Below are 23809 nucleotides of genomic sequence, written 5' to 3'. Positions count from 1 at the left end.
GGGCTGCACTTCACAACGGTTGGGAGGAATGTTTTTGCCAAAAAACTAAGAAACCTCATCAGGAGGGCTTTAAACTGACTAATGTGGGGGAGGGAGACAGTGCTCCTGAAGGTAGGAGTCTATTAATTGATGAAGATGATCATCCAAATGTCATAGACCAAATGGAGCAAACAGCAAGCAGACCTAGTGGTGGGAGGAAAAAATCCTTAAATAAGAGACACGGGGGAATGACTAATGGACTTCAATGTCTGTACACTAATGCACAAAGCATGGGAAATAAACAAGATGAGCTTGAGCTCTTGGTACAGCAAACTAAATATGACATAATAGGCATCACTGAAACCTGGTGGGATAAGTCCCACGATTGGAATGTAAAAATGGAGGGATACAATCTATTTCAGAGAAACAGACCAGACAAGAAAGGAGGAGGAGTGGCGTTATATGTCAGGGATGTGTATACCTGTGAAGAGATCCAAGATTTAGAACCTCAAAGCCAAAGTGAGAGCATTTGGGTCAAAATTAAGGGAGAGAAGAATAATAGTGACCTCATTGTGGGAGTTTACTATAGATCCCCAAGCCAAACGGAGGACATAGATGATGCCTTCCTGGAACAGATGGCCAAGCATGCAAAAGGAAGGGAGATAGTAGTAATGGGGGACTTCAATTACCCAGATATTTGTTGGATGTCAAACTCAGCCAAGAGCATAAGGTCAAACAGATTCCTCACTGGCCTTGCAGACAACTTCATTGTCCAGAAAGTGGGAGAAGCAACAAGAGGAACAGCCATTTTAGATCTGGTCCTAACCAATGTCGATGACCTGGTTAATGGGGTAGAAGTGGAAGGATCATTAGGCGCAAGTGATCATGCTCTTCTGAAGTTTACTATACAACGGAAAGGAGCAGCCAAGCATACTAGGACTCAATTTCTTGACTTTAAGAAAGCCGACTTCATAAAACTTAGGGAAGTGCTGAGTGAGATCCCATGGACAGTAATACTAAAAGGAAAGGGAGTTCATGATGGCTGGGAGTTTGTTAAGAGGGAGATAGTAAAAGCACAACTTCAGGCAATACCAATGAGACGGAAACATGGAAGGTGCCTAAAGAAGCCAGGGTGGCTATCTAAAGAACTTTTAACTGAGTTAAGATTAAAAAAGGATGTGTACAAAAAATGGAAAAGGGGGGAAACCACCAAAGAGGAATTCAAACAAATAGCCAGCACGTGTAGACACAAAGTCAGAAAAGCTAAAGCACAGAATGAACTCAGGCTTGCTAGAGAGGTTAAAAGCAACAAAAAAGGCTTCTATGGGTATGTTCGTAGCAAAAGGAAGAACAAAGAAACAGTGGGGTCACTCAGAGGAGAAGATGGTGAAATGCAAACAGGGGACACAGAAAGGGCTGAACTCCTCAATGCCTTCTTTGCCTCAGTCTTCTCTGATAAAGAAAACAATGCCCGACCTGAAGAATTTGGAGGAAATGATTCAGCAGAGGAAACACAGCCCAGAATAACTAAGGAGATAGTACAAGAATACTTGGCTAGTTTAGATGTATTCAAGTCTCCAGGGCCAGATGAACTGCATCCAAGAGTATTAAAAGAACTGGCAGATGTGATCTCAGAACCACTGGCAGTCATCTTTGAGAATTCCTGGAGAACAGGCGAAGTCCCGGCAGACTGGAGGAGGGCAAATGTTGTCCCTATTTTCAAAAAGGGGAAAAGAGAGGACCCAAATAATTACCGCCCAGTCAGTCTAACATCAATACCAGGGAAGATTCTGGAGCAGATCATTAAGCAAACAATCTGTGAGCACCTAGAAAGGAATGCTGTGATCACCAATAGTCAGCATGGATTTCTGAAAAATAAGTCATGTCAGACTAACCTGATCTCATTTTTTGACAGAATTACAAGCCTGGTAGATGAAGGGAACGCAGTGGATGTAGTCTACCTTGATTTCAGCAAGGCATTTGACAAGGTGCCCCATGATATTCTTGTAAAGAAGCTGGTAAAATGCGGTCTTGACTATGCTACCACTCAGTGGATTTGTAACTGGCTGACTGACCGGACCCAAAGGGTGCTCATCAATGGTTCCTCTTCATCCTGGAGAAGAGTGACTAGTGGGGTGCCACAGGGTTCTGTCTTGGGCCCGGTCTTATTCAACATCTTTATCAACGACTTGGATGATGGACTCAAGGGCATCCTGATCAAATTTGCAGATGACACCAAACTGGGAGGGGTGGCTAACACCCCAGAAGACAGGATCACACTTCAAAACGACCTTGACAGATTAGAGAACTGGGCCAAAACAAACAAGATGAATTTTAACAGGGAGAAATGTAAAGTATTGCACTTGGGCAAAAAAAATGAGAGGCACAAATACAAGATGGGTGACACCTGGCTTGAGAGCAGTACATGTGAAAAGGATCTAGGAGTCTTGGTTGACCACAAACTTAACATGAGCCAACAGTGTGACGCGGCAGCTAAAAAAGCCAATGCAATTCTGGGCTGCATCAATAGGAGTATAGCATCTAGATCAAGGGAAGTTATAGTGCCACTGTATTCTGCTCTGGTCAGACCTCACCTGGAGTACTGTGTCCAGTTCTGGGCACCACAGTTCAAGAAGGACACTGACAAACTAGAACGTGTACAGAGGAGGGCAACCAAAATGGTCAAAGGCCTGGAAACAATGCCTTATGAGGATCGGCTAAGGGAGCTGGGCATGTTTAGCCTGGAGAAGAGGAGGTTAAGGGGTGATATGATAGCCATGTTCAAATATATAAAAGGATGTCACATAGAGGAGGGAGAAAGGTTGTTTTCTGCTGCTCCAGAGAAGCGGACACGGAGCAATGGATACAAACTACAAGAAAGAAGATTCCACCTAAACATTAGGAAGAACTTCCTGACAGTAAGAGCTGTTCGACAGTGGAATTTGCTGCCAAGGAGTGTGGTGGAGTCTCCTTCTTTGGAGGTCTTTAAGCAGAGGCTTGACAACCATATGTCAGGAGTGCTCTGATGGTGTTTCCTGCTTGGCAGGGGGTTGGACTCGATGGCCCTTGTGGTCTCTTCCAACTCTATGATTCTATGATTCTATGATTCTATGATTCTAGGTTATTGATAACTATATGTGTATTAAGGACAGAGCATAAAAGAATAATAACCTGAAGGCAACCCTGCTTAGGGAAGTTTTTAATGTTTGATGTTTTATCATGTTTTTAATATTCTGTTGGGATCCACCCAGAGTGGCTGGGGAAACCCAGTCAGATGGGCAGGGTATAAATATTATTATTATTATTATTATTAGCCATACCTCATGTTACGTTTGTTTCATGTTTCGTTTTTTCAGGTTGCGTCCCACAGCGACACGGAAGTACCGGAAAGGGTTACTTCTGGCTTTCGCCGCTTGCGCAAGCGCTAAATCGCACATGGGCAGATGCGCCAAATCGCACCAAGCACCTGCGCAGATACAGCGCTTCAGGTTGTGGGCTTTTCATGTTGCGAACGGGCCTCTGGAATGGATCCCATTCGCAGCCAGAGGTACCGCTGTATTCCATAATAATTTATAGAAACGTAACTTTTTATTCTCTTTTCCATTCTCACTTCTTCATTCTTCTTTGTCACTCTATCTTTTCTTCCAATAAAATATATTTTTTGAAAAGCTTTGCTGCCATTCAGTGCAGACAAAACTGATCTAGACGGGACGTGGGCCTGTATATAACACACCGTTCTGGGTTTCTAGCTGCTATGTGGCATGGGATAAATCCATCTGGATTTCCCTGTGCAACCGTGCTGGGATCATCCACGAGTTCCGCAGTCGACAAAAGGACTTCAACCCTGGATTGATTCCACCCCTTTGCAAACAAGAGCACGCAGGCACACGAAAAACCTTCTGCACCATAAACGGCCGCCTGTTCTCGAACGAAGGAAGACAGGCTTGGATAGGAAAGGGAACAGGGAGAGAGGGGGCCAGCCAAGCCTGGATAAGGCCTTCCCCCTGGGGCCGGCGATAAATCCACTGGTTGTGCGTAATCGGCGAGGCACCAACCCAAGGAGGAGGTTTCACAGATGCGGCTCGTAAATAGTTCATTTCTAGGACGCGGAGCTGTCTCCTCTCCCGGCTACGGAGACCTGGAACGCAGGCTGGGCCTTTGCTCTTAGGATCAGCCTTGCAGCAGAGCCCGTTTTGCAAAAACGAGAAAGGAAAGCCTGTCAGCAACACCCCTCCCAAAAGCAAGATTGCACCCCCAAAGAGAGTTGCAGAGAAAGGGAAGACTCCGAGTGATCTGATTTTCTCTCTGCAGCCCCAAAGCTGCATCTTGCAAACAGGCTCTCTCTCTCTTTGCGTAGAGAAAAAATGTTTGCAAGCTGGCCGGAGTCCAGGAGCAGCTCTCGACAAGCTGCCCATTTAGAACGGGTTTGGGGTTAGGTGGGGGGGAAGAGAGAGACAGAGAGAGGAGTTTCACCAACCAAGCCTCCGCAAATCCTTTCCAAGGACCGGGCGGGTCGGGGAGGAAAAGGGCCATGCAAGGTAAATAGGACAGGCAGTTTTCAGGCTCCCGGCCGCAAAACGCGATGCGAGGCCGATAAGGAGGAAACCACAATGTCGCCTTGTTCGACGTGAAACGAGAACCATGCGGGGACGTAATCAACGGCACCCGCACAAAGCAGAAACAGATTCGGGCGCATGAAAGCCCCCTTTTGTTTCGTCTCTTAAGAGAGAAGGAATAATAATAAATTTTTATTTATATCCCGCCTTCCCCAGCCGAAGCCGGGCTCAGAGCAGCTAACAACAATATAAGTAACACAGCATTCTAAAATCAATTCATTTTAAAATCAGTTCAAAATCAAATTAATGGCAACCACTGGGCTAGAGATCTGTGAGGAGGGGGTCAGACTGTGCCTTGGCCAGAGGCCAGGCAGAACAGCTCTGTCTTGCAGGCCCTGCGGAAAGATGTCAAGTCCCACAGGGCCCTAGTCTCTTGTGACAGAGCGTTCCACCAAGTCGGGGCCAGTACTGAAAAGGCCCTGGCTCTGCAACCCGGGACCTCCAATATGTTTTTGTTTGAAGACCGTAAGGTCTTCCGTGTGACATACCAGGAGAGGCAGTCCAGTAGGTACGAGGGTCCTAGGTCATATAGGGCTTTAAAGGTTAAAACCAGCACCTTAAACCTGATCCTGCACTCCACCGGGAGCCAGTGCAGCTGGTATAGCACTGTGTGAATGTGATCCCGCAGCGAGGACCCTGTAAGGAGTCTCACCGCAGCATTTTGCACCCGCTGGAGTTTCTGGGTCAGTCTCAAGGGCAGCCCCATGTAGAGCGAGTTACAATAATCAAGAGGAGAAAAACGACAAGGAGGCAGGATGTTGAGAACGTGTGTCCAGTGAGAGTGAAACAGCTCCACGCGTCCAAAATTCAGTGGTGGACGCTGGGCTTTAAAATTTCAGCGGTGCCCAGTGTGACGCCAAAATTGGGTGCCTTCCCCTTGCCTGCCATTGTTGGGGCAGCTAGGGCAGGCAAAGCAGTCATGCACCCCCCTTATCTGCCTCTGCCAAAATTTCACTTGCTGTTTGTTTATTACATCACCGTTTTTCCATAAAGAAGGCTGACTGTCAAAGAATGGATGCTTTTGAATTCTGGTGCTGGAGGAGACACTTGAGAGTCCCATGGACTGCAAGAAGATCAAACTCATCCATTCTGAAGGAAATCAGCCCTGAGTGCTCACTGTAAGGACAGATCCTGAAGCTGAGGCTCCAAGACTTTGGCCACCTCATGGGAAGAGAAGACTCCCTGGAAAAGACCCTCATGTTGGGAAAGATGGAGGGCACAAGGAGAAGGGGACGACAGAGGACGAGATGGTGGGACAGTGTTCTCAAAGCTGCCAGCATGAGTTTGACCAAACTGCGGGAGGCAGTGGAAGACAGGAGTGCCTGGCGTGCTCTGGTCCATGGGGTCATGAAGAGTCAGACACGACTAGACAACAACAACAACATGGGGATTAGCAGCTAATAAAAGTTTGTAGGCTCTTTTGTTCAGGGCTTCCATCTTGTTCCACCTTGTGGCAGGTGGGAGTCCTGTCATGACAGTCTTCAATAAAGACCAAGCCTACTGGCTGCTGTTTTGTTCTGGTATTCCTGGTGTCCTTGTTTTTTTTGTCCAAGGGAGCCCTCAGATTTCTCCATTAACAACATGCCTCACTCACGTGTCACGGTAACTATGGCTTGCTGGCACCGGGAGGATGTGCTGGTTCCTTTTGCTCCTCCACTGTGCCCAGGAGAAGCTCGTTTCTTGCTCACCATGAGCTGTAGCTAGGAATAAGCCTTGACCTGGGGATCCCAACACCCCAAGTCTCCTTATTTATTGACATTTACAAACAACGAACCTGAAGGGTTCATTAATTATCAGTAAAGGTAAAGGTACCCCTGCCCGTACGAGCCAGTCGTGTCCGACTCTAGGGTTGCGTTCTCATCTCGCTTAAGAGGCCGGGAGCCGGCGCCGTCCAAAGACACTTCCGGGTCACGGGGCCAGCGTGACGAAATACATCATCATCATCATCATCATCATCATCATTATTATTATTATTATTACAGTCATACCTCATGTTATGTTTGCTTCATGTTATGTTCTTTCTGGTTACATCCCGCGGTGACCCGGAAGTACCGGAAAGAGTTATTTCCGGGTTTCGCCGCTCGCGCATGCGCACAAAAATGACGCCATGCGCATAAGCAGCAAATCGCAACCCGCGTGTGTGCAGATGTGCCGCTGCGGGTTGCACTCTTTTCATATTGCGAACGGGCTTCCGGAACGGATCCCGTTCACAACCAGAGGTACCACTGTATTATTATTATTATTATTGGGCAGATTGTGCAAATAAAAGTTAAAAGGGATTCTGCAGTCTGCCTCCGTGCCTTCTATTTTTACCCAAATCCTGCCCTGCCTTTGCTCCTTGACAGTTAATCGCCTTATGCCAGGCTCACAAAGCTGGCTCGTGCCTTCGGATGAAATCTTCGCTCCCAGCTACACCCTGGTGCCTTGGCTCATCTGCCAGCCACTCGTAACAACATCCCATCTTAAGGGATTTCTCCCTCTGCCCCGATAAGACTCTGAAGCAGGTTTCTCGTGCTAATTTTGCAGCATTTATCATAATCGATATTTATGAATCCTAACGAAGAAGAAGAAGAAGAAGAAGAGTTTGGATTTGATATCCCGCCGTTCACTCCCTTTAAGGAGTCTCAAAGCGGCTAACATTCTCCTTTCTCTTCCTCACCCACAACAAACACTCTGTGAGGTGAGTGAGGCTGAGAGACTTCAAAGAAGTGTGACTGGCGCAAGGTCACCCAGCAGCTGCATGTGGAGGAACGGAGACGTGAACCCGGTTCCCCAGATTACAAATCTACCGCTCTTAACCACTACACCACACTGGCTCTCGACCGATTGATTTTATTGCATTTATATCCCATATCTCCAAGGAGATCAAAGTTGCATGCTCCCCTCAATTCTCACAGCAACCCTGTGAGGTAGGTTAGGCTGAGAGGCCGTGACTTGACTCCAAGGTCATCCAGTCAGCTTCAATTTGAACCCTGGTCTTCCAGGTCCCAGTCCAACACTCTAACTGCTAAACCACCAGTGGCTCCACCTCTCTTGGGTGGGCGATCGGTGCCGCAAGTTAAAAATAAAACAAAAATTGTGGTACGGCACAGGTGCTTAAATGAAAAATATATAGGCAGCACAGCTGGCGAGATGGGCACCATAGAGGATGTTTTCCTACAGAAGCCAGATAAAACTCCATTCCTGGTGGCCAAGGGAAGTTTTGCAATCTGCTCTTGGACTGCAAAAAACGGTCTTTCACTGCATGCACAGGTCACAATTCCTCTGCAGCGCAAAAAGTGCATTGTGCACAGAATTATCAGCTAATCTTGGTTACTTCGAAAAGTGTTTGGAAGCTACCAAGTGCCAAGGGGCTCAGCTTTCACTCATACTTTTAAAAAAATTAAGTTTCTAGTCCATATGGCCATGGAGATATGCTTGAAGCTACTTGGGCGACGGCTGCTGAAATTGCAGGAAGCGAGAAATGGTTGAATAAGTTTTTGGGTGGTGGAAGGAGGGTTTTCATGCTCTGCATAGCTCTTCCCCAAAGACAAACTATTTTTTATTACAAAATAGTAAAGATTAAAGGAGTTTTAAAACCTAAGAAGAGACCTTAACTATTCTTAACCGGCCAGATACCACCTGGAATTCTGTGTACCATTATGGGCACCACAATTTAAGAAGGATGTTGACAAGCTGGAACCAGTGTTAGAAAACTGGGATAGGAATGCTAGGAGGCATGTGGAATCTCCCATCCAGTTTCAAAAGGTCGGGTTGCCAGTTATAAAAAGCAACTGGCGCCCAGGTAATTTCGAACACTGGGCATGTTTAACCTGGAAAAGAGGAGATACGATAGAATGTCTGGAGGGCTGTCACATGGAAGAGGGAACAAGCTTGTTTCTCCTGCTCTGGAGGGCAAGATTCGAACCAGTGGCTTCAAGTTTCAAGAAAGGAGATTCTCACTGATGGATTCTCCTTTCTTGGAAGATTTTAAGCAGAAGTGGGATGGCCATCTGTCAGGGATGCTCTAGCCGAGATTCCTGCACTGCCGGGGGTTGGACTAGATGATTCTTGAGTGTCCCTTCCAACTCTTAAGATTCAGAACTCCGGTTGTGGTCTGACCAAGGCAGAATAAGAGTGGCACTATCCCTTCCCTGAATCAGGACACAGCTCATGCCCTCGCCTTCTGAAGTTAGGCAGGCTGCCTTCTGACTTCTCAGTGGCTTGCTGACAAAAGATCTTTGCCTTCTTTTGCTACCCGGTCTTAACAGGAGACACCAGGGATTGAACCCAGGGCGCAAAGCTCTACCACCGAGCTGTGGCTCTATGATTCTATGAAACCTTCATGAATGATCAACAAAACGGATGTCTAGGGGGCCCCCAGAGACTCTTTTGGCAAACCCGCAAGTAAGTGTTTCGGTTTGCGAACATTTTTCGTAAGCCAAACAAGCTCCATTTTGAGTGCCGCACTTCCGTTTTGAATGTTACGCTGAGGTCTGTCTGCTTCTGCTATTTATTTTCACTTCTGCAGCTCTTTTCGTTTTGTTTTTGTGACTGTGGAACCCAGTTCAGCTACTGCAGTTATGTAACTGCAGTACATTGTTTATTGCTTTCATTTTATGGATCAATGGTCTTGTTAGATAGTAAAATTCACGGGAAACTGCTGTTTCAAGGGTTGTTTTTAAAACTCTGGAACAGATTTATCCATTTTGCATTGCTTTCTCTGGGAAAGCGCACCTTGGTTTTGGAACACTTTGGTTTTGGAACAGACTTCCAGAACGGATTAAGTTTGAGAACCAAGGAACCACAGTGGTACCTCTGGTTGCGAACGGGATCCGTTCCAGAGCCCCATTCGCAAACTGAGAGGAATTTAACCCGCGTCTGCGCATGCGCGGGTCGCGATTCGCCGCTTCTGTGCATGCGCGTGATGTCATTTTGCACGTCTGCTCATGCTCAAGTGGCAAAACCTGGAAGTAACCCTTTCCGGTACTTCCGGGTCGCCGCAGAATCCAGCCTGAAAAGACCTAACCTGAACCAAATGTAGAAAGAGGTATGACTGTGCTGCTTCTCAGATCTTACCAAAGCTTATGTAAAGAGACCTCCAGTTAAGTTAAAGGAAAAGGGACCCCTGACCATTAGGTCCAGTCGTGACCGACTCTGGGGTTGTGGCCTTCATCTCTCTTTATTGGGCAAGGGAGCCGGCGTACAGCTTCTGGGTCATGTGGCCAGCATGACTAAGCCGCTTCTGGCGAACCAGAGCAGCGCACGGAAACGCCGTTTACCTTCCCGCCGGGGCGGTACCTATTTATCTACTTGCACTTTCACATGTTGGTGCTGGTGGAGACTCTTGAGAGTCCCATGGACTGCAAGAAGATCAAACCGATCCATTCTGAAGGAAATCAGCCCTGAGTGCTCACTGGAAGGACAGATCCTGAAGCTGAGGCTCCAAGACTTTGGCCACCTCATGAGAAGAGAAGACTCCCTGGAAAAACAAAAATCCTATCTCCTCTCAGTCTCCTTTCCCAAGCTAAACATACGCAGCCCCTCAACCGTTCCTCATCAGGCTTTGTTTCCTAAGGAGCTGGGGGGGGGGGGGACTGCCTTATTATACCATTAGTTCAATGATTCTCGAGGATCTCTGTTAGGAGCTGCTAGGGATTGAACCTTTGACCGTCTGCTTGCAGGGCAGATAAGCCTGCCACTGAGCTATGGCCCTTCTTAGCACCTGGAGGTTCCTAATTCTTGGTTTTGAACAGTTTCCCAAAGTTGGGTCTCCAGCTGTTTTTGGACTACAACTCCCATCGTCCATAGCTAGTAGGACAAGTGGTGTGCGGTGATAGGAACTGTAGTCCAAAAAAACAGCTGAAGACTCGGGTTTGGGAAACACTGGTTTGGAAGGTTTGCGTTTCTTTTTAAAGTGAAAGGTGAGAATTCTCCCAATTTTGCAAATACTGCATTCCATTCCCTGGTGTCGCCTACATTTTGGTGAAATCATGTTACCCGCTAAAGTCCTAGGTGCAGAATCTGGCATGTACACCTCCTACAAGCCCTTTGGGTGCTTTTTCTTTTCTTAAAAAGCATTGCCGTCGAAGGTCTTTGTGTGTTATTATTGAGGGGAAGTGCGTGGAACAGGTCTCAGTGTTTTGATTTCTGGGAATGGAGTTGAGAGACGACCTAACCTGGGGAGAAAACAGCAAAGACCTGATGAAGAGAGCACAGCAGAGGTTATAGTTTCTGAGAATCCTCCGGAAAAACAATCTCTCAAAGGACCTATTGATGGCATTTTACCATTGTACTGTGGAGAGTGTATTAACTTATGGTCTGTGTGTGTGGTTTGGGAGCTGCACAGTCAGGGAAAAAACAATGCTGTCCAGGGTTGTAAAGACTGCGGAGAGAATACCTGGGTGCACTCTTCCCACCTTGGATCAAATCTATGCCACGAAGAGTCGGACACGACTAAACAACAACAACTTTGACGTTCTTTCGAACTGCTAGGCAGGAGCAGGGACTGAGCAACAGGAGCTCACCCCGGGCAGAGATTCAAACAGCCAACGTTCTGATCGGCAAGTGCTAGGCTCTGTGGTTTAACCCACAGCGCCACCCGCGTCCCCACCGGCGGTAAAGTTACCTCCCAACTTTGGGAAGCAAATTGCCCTGAGTCCGGGCTTGAAACTAGACAGAGCTGCCTGAAACTGATACTACTGATCTGTAAGCATGCATTCTGGAGCAGGAAGCAAAAATTACACCTGAGCGAAGCCACAACCTTCTCCCACGCCGTTCCTTGCCCTGAGCACAGAAGATTGTGTCTTAACGCCGTCTTTAATTATTTATTAAAAGGGCAGAACAGGCGCTTGAAGAAAACAAAACCCAGTTCTTTTCCTTTTGCTGACGGCTTCAAACAGTCAAAGGCAACTGCTGAAACATGCAGAATCTCATTCCTTCCCTGCGAGATAATCATAGAGGGTAAAGCGAGCAGCTGGTTTCATATCCAAGCCCCTTTAAAACTATCCACCATTCATTCCCTGCAGAAGTCACAGAGTGAGCCAGCCAGCCAGCCTGCCTGCCCAGGCATCTTCCTGCTTCTGGAGGGGGCAAGGTAGTTAGATTGGTCTCAACTTGGGCAAGGGCCTTTTCAGCACTGGCCCCGACTTGGTGGAACGCTCTGTCACAAGAGACTAGGGCCCTGTGGGACTGGACATCTTTCCCCAGGGCCTGCAAGACAGAGCTGTTCCGCCTGGCCTTTGGTTTGGACTCAGTCTGACCCTTATGTTTCCCTCCCCTTATGGTCTTGATCTATGGGCTACTATTAAAATGAGGCTGCATTTTAAATTGTATTTTAACTTGTATTTTAAATTGCCCCCCCCTTTCTATTGTAATTTTACTGGTGTTAGCCCCCGGCTCTGACCGGGGAGGTTGGGGTATACATAAAAAATCATTATTATAAAATTATTATTGGCTCTAGTTGATCCCATCTCCATTTATATTCATAGAATCTTAGAGCTGGAAGGGAATATCAAGGGTCATCTAGTCCAGCCCACCGCAATGCAGGAATCTTAGTTAAAGCATCCCTGACAGATGGCCGTCCAACCTCTGCTTAAAAACCTGCAAGGAAGGAGAATACACCACCTATCGAGGGAGACCGTTCTGCTGTCAGACAGCTCTTACTGTTATTCCAAATGTTTAGTCAGAATCTCCTTTCTTGTAACTTGAAGCCATGGGTTCGAGTCCTACCCTCCAGAGCAGGAGAAAACAAGGGCTATGTTTTCCAAAAACCCCAATGATTTTAATCTTGGAGGAGATCGATACCCGCATCAACCGTGTTTTACCTAATGGAGAAATGCTGTCATGTTAGGTAGGGGTGAGTGGTCTATCAATAAATCGCCTGAAACCAATTTGAAGTTCAGATTGCGATAATGGCTTCAGAATGACTGTATATTGCCACGAGGGGCCATTTCTGGGAAGGATCGACGGGAACCACTGGAGGGTTCTTTAGATCCTCTTTTGCTCCCTCCCTTCCTCCCCAGCCCAGGACCTCTGCATGATAATAATAATAATAATAATAATAATAATTTATTATTTCTACCCTGCCCATCTGGCTGGGTTTCCCCAGCCACTCTGGGCGGCTTCCAACGAAGTATTAAAATACAATAACTTATTAAACATTAAAAGCTTCCCTAAACAGGGCTGCCTTCAGATATAGTCTAAATGTCAGGGAGTTGTTTTTCTCTTTGACATCTGGTGGGAGGGCGTTTCACAGGGCAGGTACCACCACCGAGAAGGCCCTCTGCCTGGTTCCCTGTAACTTATACTGGTGTATAGCGATAGTGAAGTTTGCGATCTATCACAATGTTGAAAACCAGATTATCGCGGCCACAATACGAAGGCGTGAACAGAACAGAGCTAAAAAGCACTGTACACCGAAGCATTGTACGATGATACCTGTCCAATGGCCTGCGAAAAGTAAACCAAAATCCGCCAGGTTATCAGACCTGGAAACTTGAAGACGCTTGAGACATTTCAGCCTTCCCAAGGCTGTCTATGGGACCAAGGAACCTACCATGACGGTGATGCCATCTTTCTCCAGCGGAGTCTTGTCGTAGGTAACTTCGCAAACCCTCACGACTGTCGTCGCACCGTATTTCTTCAGGTCCTGCGCAGGGGAAGAAGGGGAAAGAAGACTTTAGCTCAGCTGGCCTGAATCATGGCTTCGTAGACTGACCACAAGGGCCATTCTGGTCTAACCTCCTGCCGCAAAGGAATCTTTGATACAGAACAACAAACCCCTGTGTTGCAAACTTGACACAACAAACAACACAAGCAACACGAAGACCAGTCAATCTTTGAAAGTCCGTAGAAGTATAATGTTTTCTTATTGCTGCAATATTGCTCTGTACCTTTAAATTGAATTACTGCAATTCAGTCTCCCTGTAATGAGCGCCACCTGGGAATGGTTACTTATGCTTCAGGTTTCATGCAACTGGTAGCAGTGGTTACATATCCACATGACCACTGCTCCTTGTACATTTTTCTAATGTACCTTTGTCCTTCTTATTGTAGTTGTAGCATATAATAATAATAGTAATTTATTATTTGTACTCTGCCTATCTGGCTGGGTTTCCCCAGCCACTCTGGGCGGCTTCCAACAAAGACCAAAAATACACTAAGATGTCACACATTAAAAACTTCCCTGAACAGGACTGCCTTAAGATGTCTTCTGAATGTCAGGTAGTTGTTTATCTCTTTGACATCTGATGGGAGGGCGTTCTACAGGGCGGGTGCCACTACCGAGAAGGCCCTCTGCCTGGTTCCCTGTAGCTTTGCTTCTCGCAGCGAGGGAACCGCCAGAAGGCCCTCAGCGTTGGACCTCAGCATCCGGGCAGAACGATGGGGGTGGAGACGCTTCTTCAGGATTGTAATATGTGGGTTGTAATGTGTGAAGTTTATATAGCTTTCATGTACACAAGTCATTGTTTCATATTTGAATTCTTTTGTAGTGGTGCTGAAGAAGATTCCAGCGAAACAGTCAGATTATAGAATCATAGAATCATAGAGTTGGAAGAGACCACAAGGGCCATCGAGTCCAACCCCCTGCCAAGCAGGAAACACCATCAGAGCACTCCTGACATATGGTTGTCAAGCCTCTGCTTAAAGACCTCCAAAGAAGGAGACTCCACCACACTCCTTGGCAGCAAATTCCACTGTCAAACAGCTCTTTCTGTCAGGAAGTTCTTCCTAATGTTTAGCTGGAATCTTCTTTCTTGTAGTTTGGATCCATTGCTCCGTGTCCGCTTCTCTGGAGCAGCAGAAAACAACCTTTCTCCCTCCTCTATGTGACATCCTTTTATATATTTGAACATGGCTATCATATCACCCCTTAACCTCCTCTTCTCCAAGCTAAGCATGCCCAGCTCCCTTAGCCGTTCCTCATAAGGCATCGTTTCCAGGCCTTTGACCATTTTGGTTGCCCTCCTCTGGACACGTTCCAGTTTGTCAGTGTCCTACTTGAACTGTGGTGCCCAGAACTGGACACAGTACTCCAGGGATCACTGTCCTACGTTGTTATCCACTTACTACTTCGGCACCATGAACACCTATGAAGTTTTACCACTTAGCCCACAGGACAGCATCTATTACTTCGTTTCAACCATAGACTCATTATACTTCTACGGACTTTCAAAGATTGACGTGTGTTCATTTGTTTTCAAATATATTAAGAGAATTTACAAGTGTACACATTTTGTTTTTGTTGTACTAAATCATGTCTATTACGCAATAAGAATTACGGTGCTATCTAGTATACTGGTCTACGTGTTGCTTGTTGTGCAAGAATCTTTGGCCCAACGTGGGTCTCGAACCCAAAACCCTAAGATTAAGAGTCTTGCGCTCTGCCGACTGGAAGCCCAGTTCAGAAAGCCGTTTTGCTTCAGTGAGGCAGGAGTCCCGCGATGGCTAAACAGAACTACTTCCTTCCTTGATGCATCCTTGCACAACTTATTAAAAACATTCTGCCCATGCTCCACAGGTATTGGGTGAAGCCTTCTCGAAACTGGTGCCCCCCCCCCGAGAGGTGTTACAGAGGTGTTTCTAGGCTGCCTCAACAGACGTACAGTGTCCCGATCAAGGGAAGTAATAGTAAGGTAAAGGGACCCCTGACCATTAGGTCCAGTCGTGGCCGACTCTGGGGTTGTGGCGCTTATCTCGCTTTACTGGCCGAGGGAGCTGGCGTACAGCTTCCAGGTCATGTGGCCAGCATGACTAAGCTGCTTCTTGCAAACCAGAGCAGCGCACGGAAACACTGTTTACCTTCCCGCCAGAGCGATACCTATTTATCTACTTGCACTTTGACGTGCTTTTGAACTGCTAGGTTGGCAGGAGCGGGGACCAAGCAACGGGAGCTCACCCTGTTGCGGGGATTTGAACCGCCGACCTTCTGATCGGCAAGTCCTAGGCTCTGTGGTTTAACCCACAGCACCACCCGCGTCCCAAGGGAAGTAATAGTACCACTCTATTCTGTCTTGGTCAGACCACACCTCGGAGTACTGTGTCCAGTTTTAGGTGCCACAATTTAAGAAGGCTGTTGGCAAGCTGGAGAGTAGGACTCGAACCCATGGCATCAAGTTACAAGTTACAAGGAGATTTCAGTTTAACATCAGGAAAAGCTTTCTGACAGTAAGAGGGTGATGGACTCTACTTCCTTGGAGGTTTTTCAACAGAGGTTGGATGTTCACCTGTCATGGATGCCTTAGTTGAGATTGACAACGCTATTCTACAAATCTAGGCTTCTATGCCCAAGATGCAGCTACAGTCATACCTCGTGTTGCGTTTGCTTCAGGTTGAACGTTTTCAGGTTGCGTCCCGTGGCGACCCGGAAATACCAGAAAGGGTTACTTCTGGGTTTCGCCACTCGCGCATGCGCAGACGGCGAATCGCGACATGCGCAGATGTGGGTTGCGGTTTTCTCAGGTTGCGAACGGGGCTCCGGAACGGATCCTGTTCGCGACCAGAGGTACCACTGTACTACCCAAAGTGGGGCCATCGACGACTGTCTTAAAATCCCCAAAGGGCTGCTACGAAGAGCAGGGCAAAGACTTGGCTCTCGGTAGATCTTGTGGGTTTTAAATACAGGATGAAGTTACTAGATCTCATGGGCCAGAGAGGGTGGTCTGGAAGGCTACACTTGGCTGAGGTCCGCCATCCTGGTCAAAGGCCTGGAAACGATGCCTTATGAGGAACGGCTAAGGGAGCTGGGCATGTTTAGCCTGGCGAAGAGGAGGTTAAGGGGTGATATGATAGCCATGTTCAAATATATAAAAGGATGTCACATAGAGAAGGGAGAAAGGTTGTTTTCTGCTGCCCCAGAGAAGCGGACACGGAGCAATGGATCCAAACTACAAGAAAGAAGATTCCACCTAAACATTAGGAAGAACTTCCTGACAGTAAGAGCTGTTTGACAGTGGAATTTGCTGCCAAGGAGTGTGGTGGAGTCTCCTTCTTTGGAGGTCTTTAAGCAGAGGCTTGACAACCATATGTCAGGAGTGCTCTGATGGTGTTTCCTGCTTGGCAGGGGGTTGGACTCGATGGCCCCTGTGGTCTCTTCCAACTCTATGATTCTATGAATCTATGATCCTTGGCCTAGTCGTTCCTCCTCCCAAGTGCTACTTTAGAGAAAGCAGACTCCAGCCAGGGAATATTCCTTGCTGCTCCCTCAAAGGTTAAACGAGGGCATTTATTTTTAATCCCGGTAGGTATGCTGCAAGTTCGCTGAGTTGCCCACGTAACCAGATCAACATCTGCGGACAACAGAGCTGTTTTGGGGGCCTATGGGGCGGGGGGGGGGGGGAGAGAGAAGAGAAGAACAGCTAAAAACAGCATCCTGGCCATAAGCCCAGGTATAAAGGGGAGGGGGGCAAAAGCTGCCCAGCAAATGTTAAGCAGATCTGGGTGGGCTTTAAAAACAAATACCGTATTTTTTGCTCTATAAGACTCACTTTTCCCCTCCTAAAAAGTAAGGGGAAATGTGTGTGCGTCTTATGGAGCGAATGCAGGCTGCGCAGCTATCCCAGAAGCCAGAACAGTAAGAGGGATCCCTGCTTTCGCTGCGCAGCGATCCCTCTTGCTGTTCTGGCTTCTGGGATTCAGAATATATTTTTTCTTGTTAACCCTCCTCCAAAAACTGGGTGAGTCTTATGGTCTGGTGCGTCTTATAGAGCGAAAAATACGGTACAAAAGGCAATAGGGACACAGGAAGGGACCTGTGGCAAAGCAGAGTGACGGAAGTACATTCATGCAAAATAAAAGCAAGGGGGGCTTTTGGGAGGAACAAGCAGCCAGACACCTGGTTTGGTTACCAGGTGACCTAATTCAGCATTCCCAAGGATCTGCCTGGGCAAGCTCAACCGCCAAAGCGGTCAGAACCTCCTGCCAAAATGTAGTCTCGATACTTGCATCTCAACCGCCCCTATAAAAATAAATAAATGGGGGGAGGGGGGAAACTATGGCTAAGTTTACACGATACCTTTTAAAGCAGAATCAGATCACTCCCCTCCGTACCAGCAAAGAATTCTGGGCAATGTAGTTTACCCCTCGCAGAGGCACAATCCCAAACAACCCTTGACAAACTACATTGCCCAGAATAATTGGGGGCGGGCAAATGTGCATGGAATGGGCTTTAAAGGTAAAAATGTGCACACAGCCTAAGAGAACAAAGTTGTGCCTGGTCGCTTCATAGAATCAGTTGGAAGGGATCCAGGGGTCATCTAGTCCAACCCGCTGCAATGCAGGAATCTCAATGAAAGCATCCATGACAGATGGCCATTCTACCTCTGCTTAAAAACCTCCAAGGAAGGAGAGTTCACAACCTCTTGTGGGAGTCTGTTCCACTGGCAAACAGCTCTTGCTCTCAAAAAGTTCTTCTGGATGTTGAGTCGGAATCTCCTTTCTTGTAACTTGAAGCCATGGGTTCGAGTCCTACCATCCAGAGCAGGAGAAAACAAGCTTGCTCCCTCTTCCATGTGCCAGCCCTTGAGATATTTCATAAATCATAGAGTTGGAAGAGACCATAAGGGCCATCGAGTCCAACCCCCTGCCAAGCAGGAAACACCATCAGAGCACCCCTGACATATGGTTGTCAAGCCTCTGCTTAAAGACCTCCAAAGAAGGAGACTCCACCACACTCCTTGGCAGCAAATTCCACTGTCGAACAGCTCTTACTGTCAGGAAGTTCTTCCTAATGTTTAGGTGGAATCTTCTTTCTTGTAGTTTGGATCCATTGATCCATTTAAAGATGGCTGTCATATCTCCTCTGAGTCTCCTCTTTTCCAGGCTAAACATACCCATCTCCTCCAACCATTCCTCATCAGGCTTGGTTTCCAGACCCTTGGTTGCCCTCCTCTGCACACCTTCCCGCTTGTCAACATCCTTCTTAAATTGTGGTGCCGTGAATTGGACACAGTATTCCAGGTGTGGTCTAACCAATGCAGAATAGAGGGGTGCTATTACTTCCCTTGATCTGGACACTAGACTTCTGTTGATGCAGCCTAGAATAGCATTAGCTTTGTTTGCTGCTGCATCACACTGTGGACTCATGTTCAGCTTGTGATCCACCAACACCCCTATATCCTTTTCACATGTACTGCTAGTAAGACAGGTGTTCCCCGTCTTTCATTTGTGCATCTAATTCTCCAGGCCCAAGAGCAGAACCTGGCATTTGTCCCTACTGAAATTCCCTGGGTTAGTTTGGGCCCAGTTCTCCAGTCTGTTAAGGTCACCCTGAATCCCTATTCTGTCTTCTGCAGTATTAGCTACCCCTTCCAGGTGCACTAGCAGCTCCCATGACTGAAAGACCCACATTGGCTCCTAGTACGTTTCCGCGCACAATTCAAAGTGTTGGTGCTGACCTTGAAAGCCCTCAACGGCCTCGGTCCAGTATACCTGAAGGAGCGTCTCCACCCCCATCATTCTGCCTGGACACTGAAGTCCAGCGTCGAGGGCCTTCTGGTGGTTCCCTCTCTGCGAGAAGCCAAGTTACAAGGAACCAGGCAGAGGGCCTTCTCGGTGGTGGCACCCACCCTGTGGAACGCCCTCTCACCAGATGTCAAAGAGAAGAACAACTACCAGACTTTTAGAAGACATCTGAAGGCAGCCCTCTTTAGGGAAGCTTTTAACATACTGCATTTTAATACTTTGTTGGAAGCCAGATGGGCGGGATATAAATAATAAATTATTATTAATTATTATTATCATCATCATCGTCCCTGGCCAGCAGGGCCAAGGATGATGGGATTTGTAGTTGAGTGCCCTTTCGAGAGGCTAAAAGGCTGACCACCCCTGTTTCAAATGGGCAACGTACTGTTCTGGGGGGGCTGAATGGAAACTCTCAGGGGTGAAGAATGATGACACTCTGAGCCCTTCCGCTGGCTCCATGCAGAGAGCTTTGACCTTGCTGGTCTAAATATTACCTTACTTTCAAAGCTAAACTGATTGTTGACTCTCCAGGCCCAGTCAATTACAATTCAGCCAAATAATCTTTCTGCGAACCGGATCCCTTGCCGAGCAAGGTAAGAATCACCTCCAGGAAAACAGGGAGAAAAGGTACTACCTGCTGGGAGGCACTGGGATAACCTGGTGGTCAGTGCTAAGGGGCAAGCGGGGTGCGGAATGAATTTCACGCTTTGGAAAGCTGGTCTTAATCCAACTAAACAGTTTTACTTGCATTCAGAATGAAAGCGCAATTGTTACTGTTTTGAATTTTATTGTGTTATTAACTTCCTTCAGTGGGCTGTGCAAACTGATATTCTGACCGACGCTTTTTCCATAGGGCAGGGCAAGGGGAATTTGGGGGTGAGTTTCTGGAACTGAGGAGGAAGAACCTCAAAGTGTCTGGGAACCACAGATCTATCCAAAATGGTTTTATTTTGCAGCCTACAAATGCGACGGCTGATACAGACACCGAGTAGACCCAAAGTTCAGCAAGCGGGTAACCTTTAAGTAGGCTAAACAAACAATCCCTCCGTCTAGGAGTTGGACGTGAAGACAGCAGAACCAATTTTCTGCAGGAGCCGCGGTGCCAAAAGTTTGTGGCTTATCTGAACCGCTGGCAGCCGAGGTCCTTCAGAATTTTCCAAGTACGTCAGAACTTCAGGTAATCTTCACGTACTCTGGAGCCGTCAGGAGCTCCTATGGTGACTAAGGAGGATTTCTGAACAAGGCAGCTAACATTCAGACTGAATCCCTCTCCAGTTAACAAGTTGAGAGAACGTCGGGGGAAAACACACCCTTCTTCGTTTGGCATGCAAGGATGTGCAAGCTTAAGAGTCTCACCCGCTGTCCTTAACCGAGATGGGAGACGCCCCAAATTCTACTCTACAGCTGCTCCAACTCCCTGAAATCTCTGGGAGCGCTTTTGGGGTGGGAGAAAAGAGATTCATTCTCTCCAGCTCTTAACTCGATATGCCCTTGACCTGTGATTGGATAGGGACCAGGAATCTCCCTTGCAACATTTCTGGAACAGACTCCTGGAAAAGTGATGTAGTCTTAACTTTTTGGGGTTGTATTCAAAGCAGTGACTATGGGATTCTCCCTTCCTGGTTATCCCCTAAATCTGTTCTGCGGTTTCCCAGAACCAAATAAAGCAGATTTGGGGGTGGCATCAGTGTCCCTCGTGCAGGTTCCTCGGTCCCCAAGCACAATTGTTTCGTTGGCAGCTGCCCTTTGCGTCCGTCCCCCTCAAAAACATCTGCTAGAGCGGAACGCCAACATATATGGCCTCGGTTCAGTATACCTGAAGGAGCATCTCCATCCCCATCGTTCTGCCCGGACACTGAGGTCCAGCGCCGAGGGACTTCTGGTGGTTCCCTCGCTGCGTGAAGTAAAGCTACAGGGAACCAGGCAGAGGGCCTTCTCGGTAGTGGCACCTGCCCTGTGGAACGCCCTCCCACCAGATGTCAAAGAGATAAACAACTACCTGACATTTAGGAGACATCTGAAGGCAGCCCTGTTCAGGGAAGTTTTTAATGTGTGACATTTTATTGTATTTTTAATCTTTGTTGGAAGCCGCCCAGAGAGGCTGGGGAAACCCAGCCAGATGTAAAAAGGTAAAGGTACCCCTGCCCGTACGGGCCAGTCTTGACAGACTCAGGGTTGTGCGCCCATCTCACTCAAGAGGCCGGGGGCCAGCGCTGTCCGAAGACACTTCCGGGTCACGTGGCCAGCGTGACATCGCTGCTCTGGCGAGCCAGAGCCACACACGGAAACGCCGTTTACCTTCCCGCTAGTAAGCGGTCCCTATTTATCTACTTGCACCCGGGAGTGCTTTTGAACTGCTAGGTTGGCAGGCGCTGGGACCGAACAACGGGAGCGCATCCCGCCGTGGGGATTCGAACCGCTGACCTTTCGATCGGCAAGCCCTAGGCGCTGAGGCTTTTACCCACAGCGCCGCCAGCGCCAGATGGGCAGGATACAAATATTGTATTATTATTATTATTATTATTATTATTATTATTATTATTATTACTGGTGGAACCTGCAAGAGGGCCTTTAAACCAATGGGCAAACGCAGAATCCGATTCGACCCCAATGTTTCCAATTTGCTCAGGCGGACTTACCTCAATAAAGGTGTTCATAGTGGCGTTGGTTGGGTTGTGAGTAATCAGGAATCTCATGTTCTTGTAGCAAACCTCCACAGGCGCCGGGCGGTTCATGCGGGCCATGGCGGAGGAAGGAGTGGGGGTCTCAAGATTGGTTGGAAGGGGGGGGGGACAAAACAAATGCGCGCACACACCAAAATCCAACACGCCCGCAAAGGAGGTGGGAAAAAAAAAGAGAAGATTTGCAGGGCGAAAAAGGAAATGGAAGAGTTTGGCAAAAGGCTATCTTTTCTCCCCTCTGACCAACACAAATGTTGTGCAAAATATTCCCAGCTTTGGGGAGAGCGCAGGGTGGATTCTCTAAACCATACAGTTAAGGGGGGGGGAAAAGGAACCCTGTGCTTGCTTGCTGCTGCGCAAAAAAACCCAAAACAAAACCAAAACCTGCTGTAGTGTCAATTTCCTTTGTGTGTGCAATTTTAGACGTCCTTTGCTGCTGCTTCGCTTCCCTGCCTGGGCTCTCTCTATCTCTCTCTTCCCCCTCTTTAGAAAGGCCTCTGCATTCGGTTAACCCCACCGGCGTCCGTCCTGCGCCATCACGTTACCCCATCTGGATATGTAGAATATTTCGGGGCAGTGATGGGGACCCGGGGCGGCTCAGGCTGGGGCAGCGGGCGGCAAAAGTCCTCCTCGGGCTGCAAGAGCCATGCACAGGAGACCTGAATGGTGAAGCCCGGCGACTCAGGGCGCCCGGTTTTGGGCGGGGCGGCGGCGTCCTTCCTTCAGCGGGCAGGATGTTGCGCGGGGCAGTGCTCAAAGCTGCACCCGGGACCCTCCATAAATCGACAGCCTTTCAGCATACGAGACAATCTGGAAGAAGGGGAAACGGGGGAGAGAGAAAGAAAGAAAGAAAAGGGTCTCCGGTCAGTGGGAAAGTCTCCATCGATAAGGACATGATAATGATAATGCTGATATTATTATTATTATTATTATTATTATTATTATTATTAATTTATTCATACCCTGCCCATCTGGTTGCGTTTCCCCAGCCACTCTGGGTGGGGATAATAATAATAATCATAATAATAATAATTTATTTATATCCCGCCCTCCCCAGCCAAAGCCAGGCTCAGAGCGGCTGACAACAGTAAAATAATACAGCATTCTAAAATCAATTCATTCTAAAATCAGTTCAAATCAAATGATGGCAACCACTGGGCTAGAATTCTGTGAAGAATTACCAAAGGCTATTAAACATTAAAAATAACCTATTAAACATTAAACGCTTCCCTAAACAGGGCTGCCTTCAGATGTCTTCTAAAGGTTTGGTGGTTATTTTTCTCTTTGACATCTGGTGGGAGGGCATTGCACAGGGCGGGTGCCACTACCGAAAAGGCCCTCTGCCTGGTTCCCTGTAGCTTTGCTTCTGGCAGTGAGGGAACCGCCAGAAGGCCCTCAGTGCTGGACCTCAGTGTCCGGACAGAACGATGGGGGTGGAGACGCTCCTTCAGGTATACTGGACCGAGGCCATTTATATTCAAGGGAAAGAAGAGTTATAGCACAAAGGTCAAAATTTAAAGCCATTGCGGGCATCTAGGACTTGTGGCTTTGCTGGCCTGCTTCATGAGCTACAGAACTGACTATCAGCCCAAAGTCCAAGGAATGGAGAGTCATTGCAAAGGGGAATCTAGCCCAACTCTCTCTCTCTTTTTATAGATCTAGTTAGAGATAGGTAGCCGTGTTGGTCTGCTGTAGTCGAAACAAAATAAAAAAATTCCTTCCAGTAGCACCTGGAAGGATTTTTTAAAATTTTGTTTCTTTTTATACCATTTTTATTAATTTTTCTAATTTACATTTCAAAATATTCAATTAAACAACCTTAAGTCAATGACCGCTTCTTCTCTTTTCGTGGTTCATTCTGTATACCGTAACATCCCTGCATGTTTTACATAAACCAGGCACCCACCAACCTTCAGCCCTCCTGATGTTTCGGACTACAATTCCCATCATCCCTGACCACTGGTCCTGTTAGCTAGGGATCATGGGAGTTGTAGGCCAAAACATCTGGAGGGCCGCAGGTTGGGGGTGCCTGACATAAACTAAACCATTCAGTAATCCATTGGTTACATGCACCGAAGCTTATTTACACTG

At 47.5% G+C, this 23809-nt stretch overlaps 1 protein-coding gene across 6 annotated transcripts in view; it reads right to left on the bottom strand.

The window, feature by feature from the left end:
• PTP4A3 (protein tyrosine phosphatase 4A3) overlaps positions 1-23809 on the bottom strand; it is a 121743-nt gene that overhangs the window by 16045 nt on the left and 81889 nt on the right. For all 6 annotated transcript variants that reach the window (XM_083449107.1, XM_083449112.1, XM_083449110.1 and 3 more), the window contains 2 exons: positions 21677-22528; positions 13132-13224 (listed from right to left, as the gene is read on the bottom strand). In XM_083449107.1, the coding sequence (XP_083305233.1) occupies positions 13132-13224; positions 21677-21781 (198 nt within the window). In that variant the 5' untranslated portion in view covers positions 21782-22528. The remainder of the gene's footprint in view (positions 1-13131; positions 13225-21676; positions 22529-23809) is intronic.

The sequence above is a fragment of the Podarcis tiliguerta genome (assembly GCF_965153285.1).
Source record: "Podarcis tiliguerta genome assembly, chromosome: 7".
Lineage (NCBI taxonomy): Eukaryota > Metazoa > Chordata > Lepidosauria > Squamata > Lacertidae > Podarcis > Podarcis tiliguerta.
This window is presented reverse-complemented; position numbering and strand designations above follow the sequence as displayed.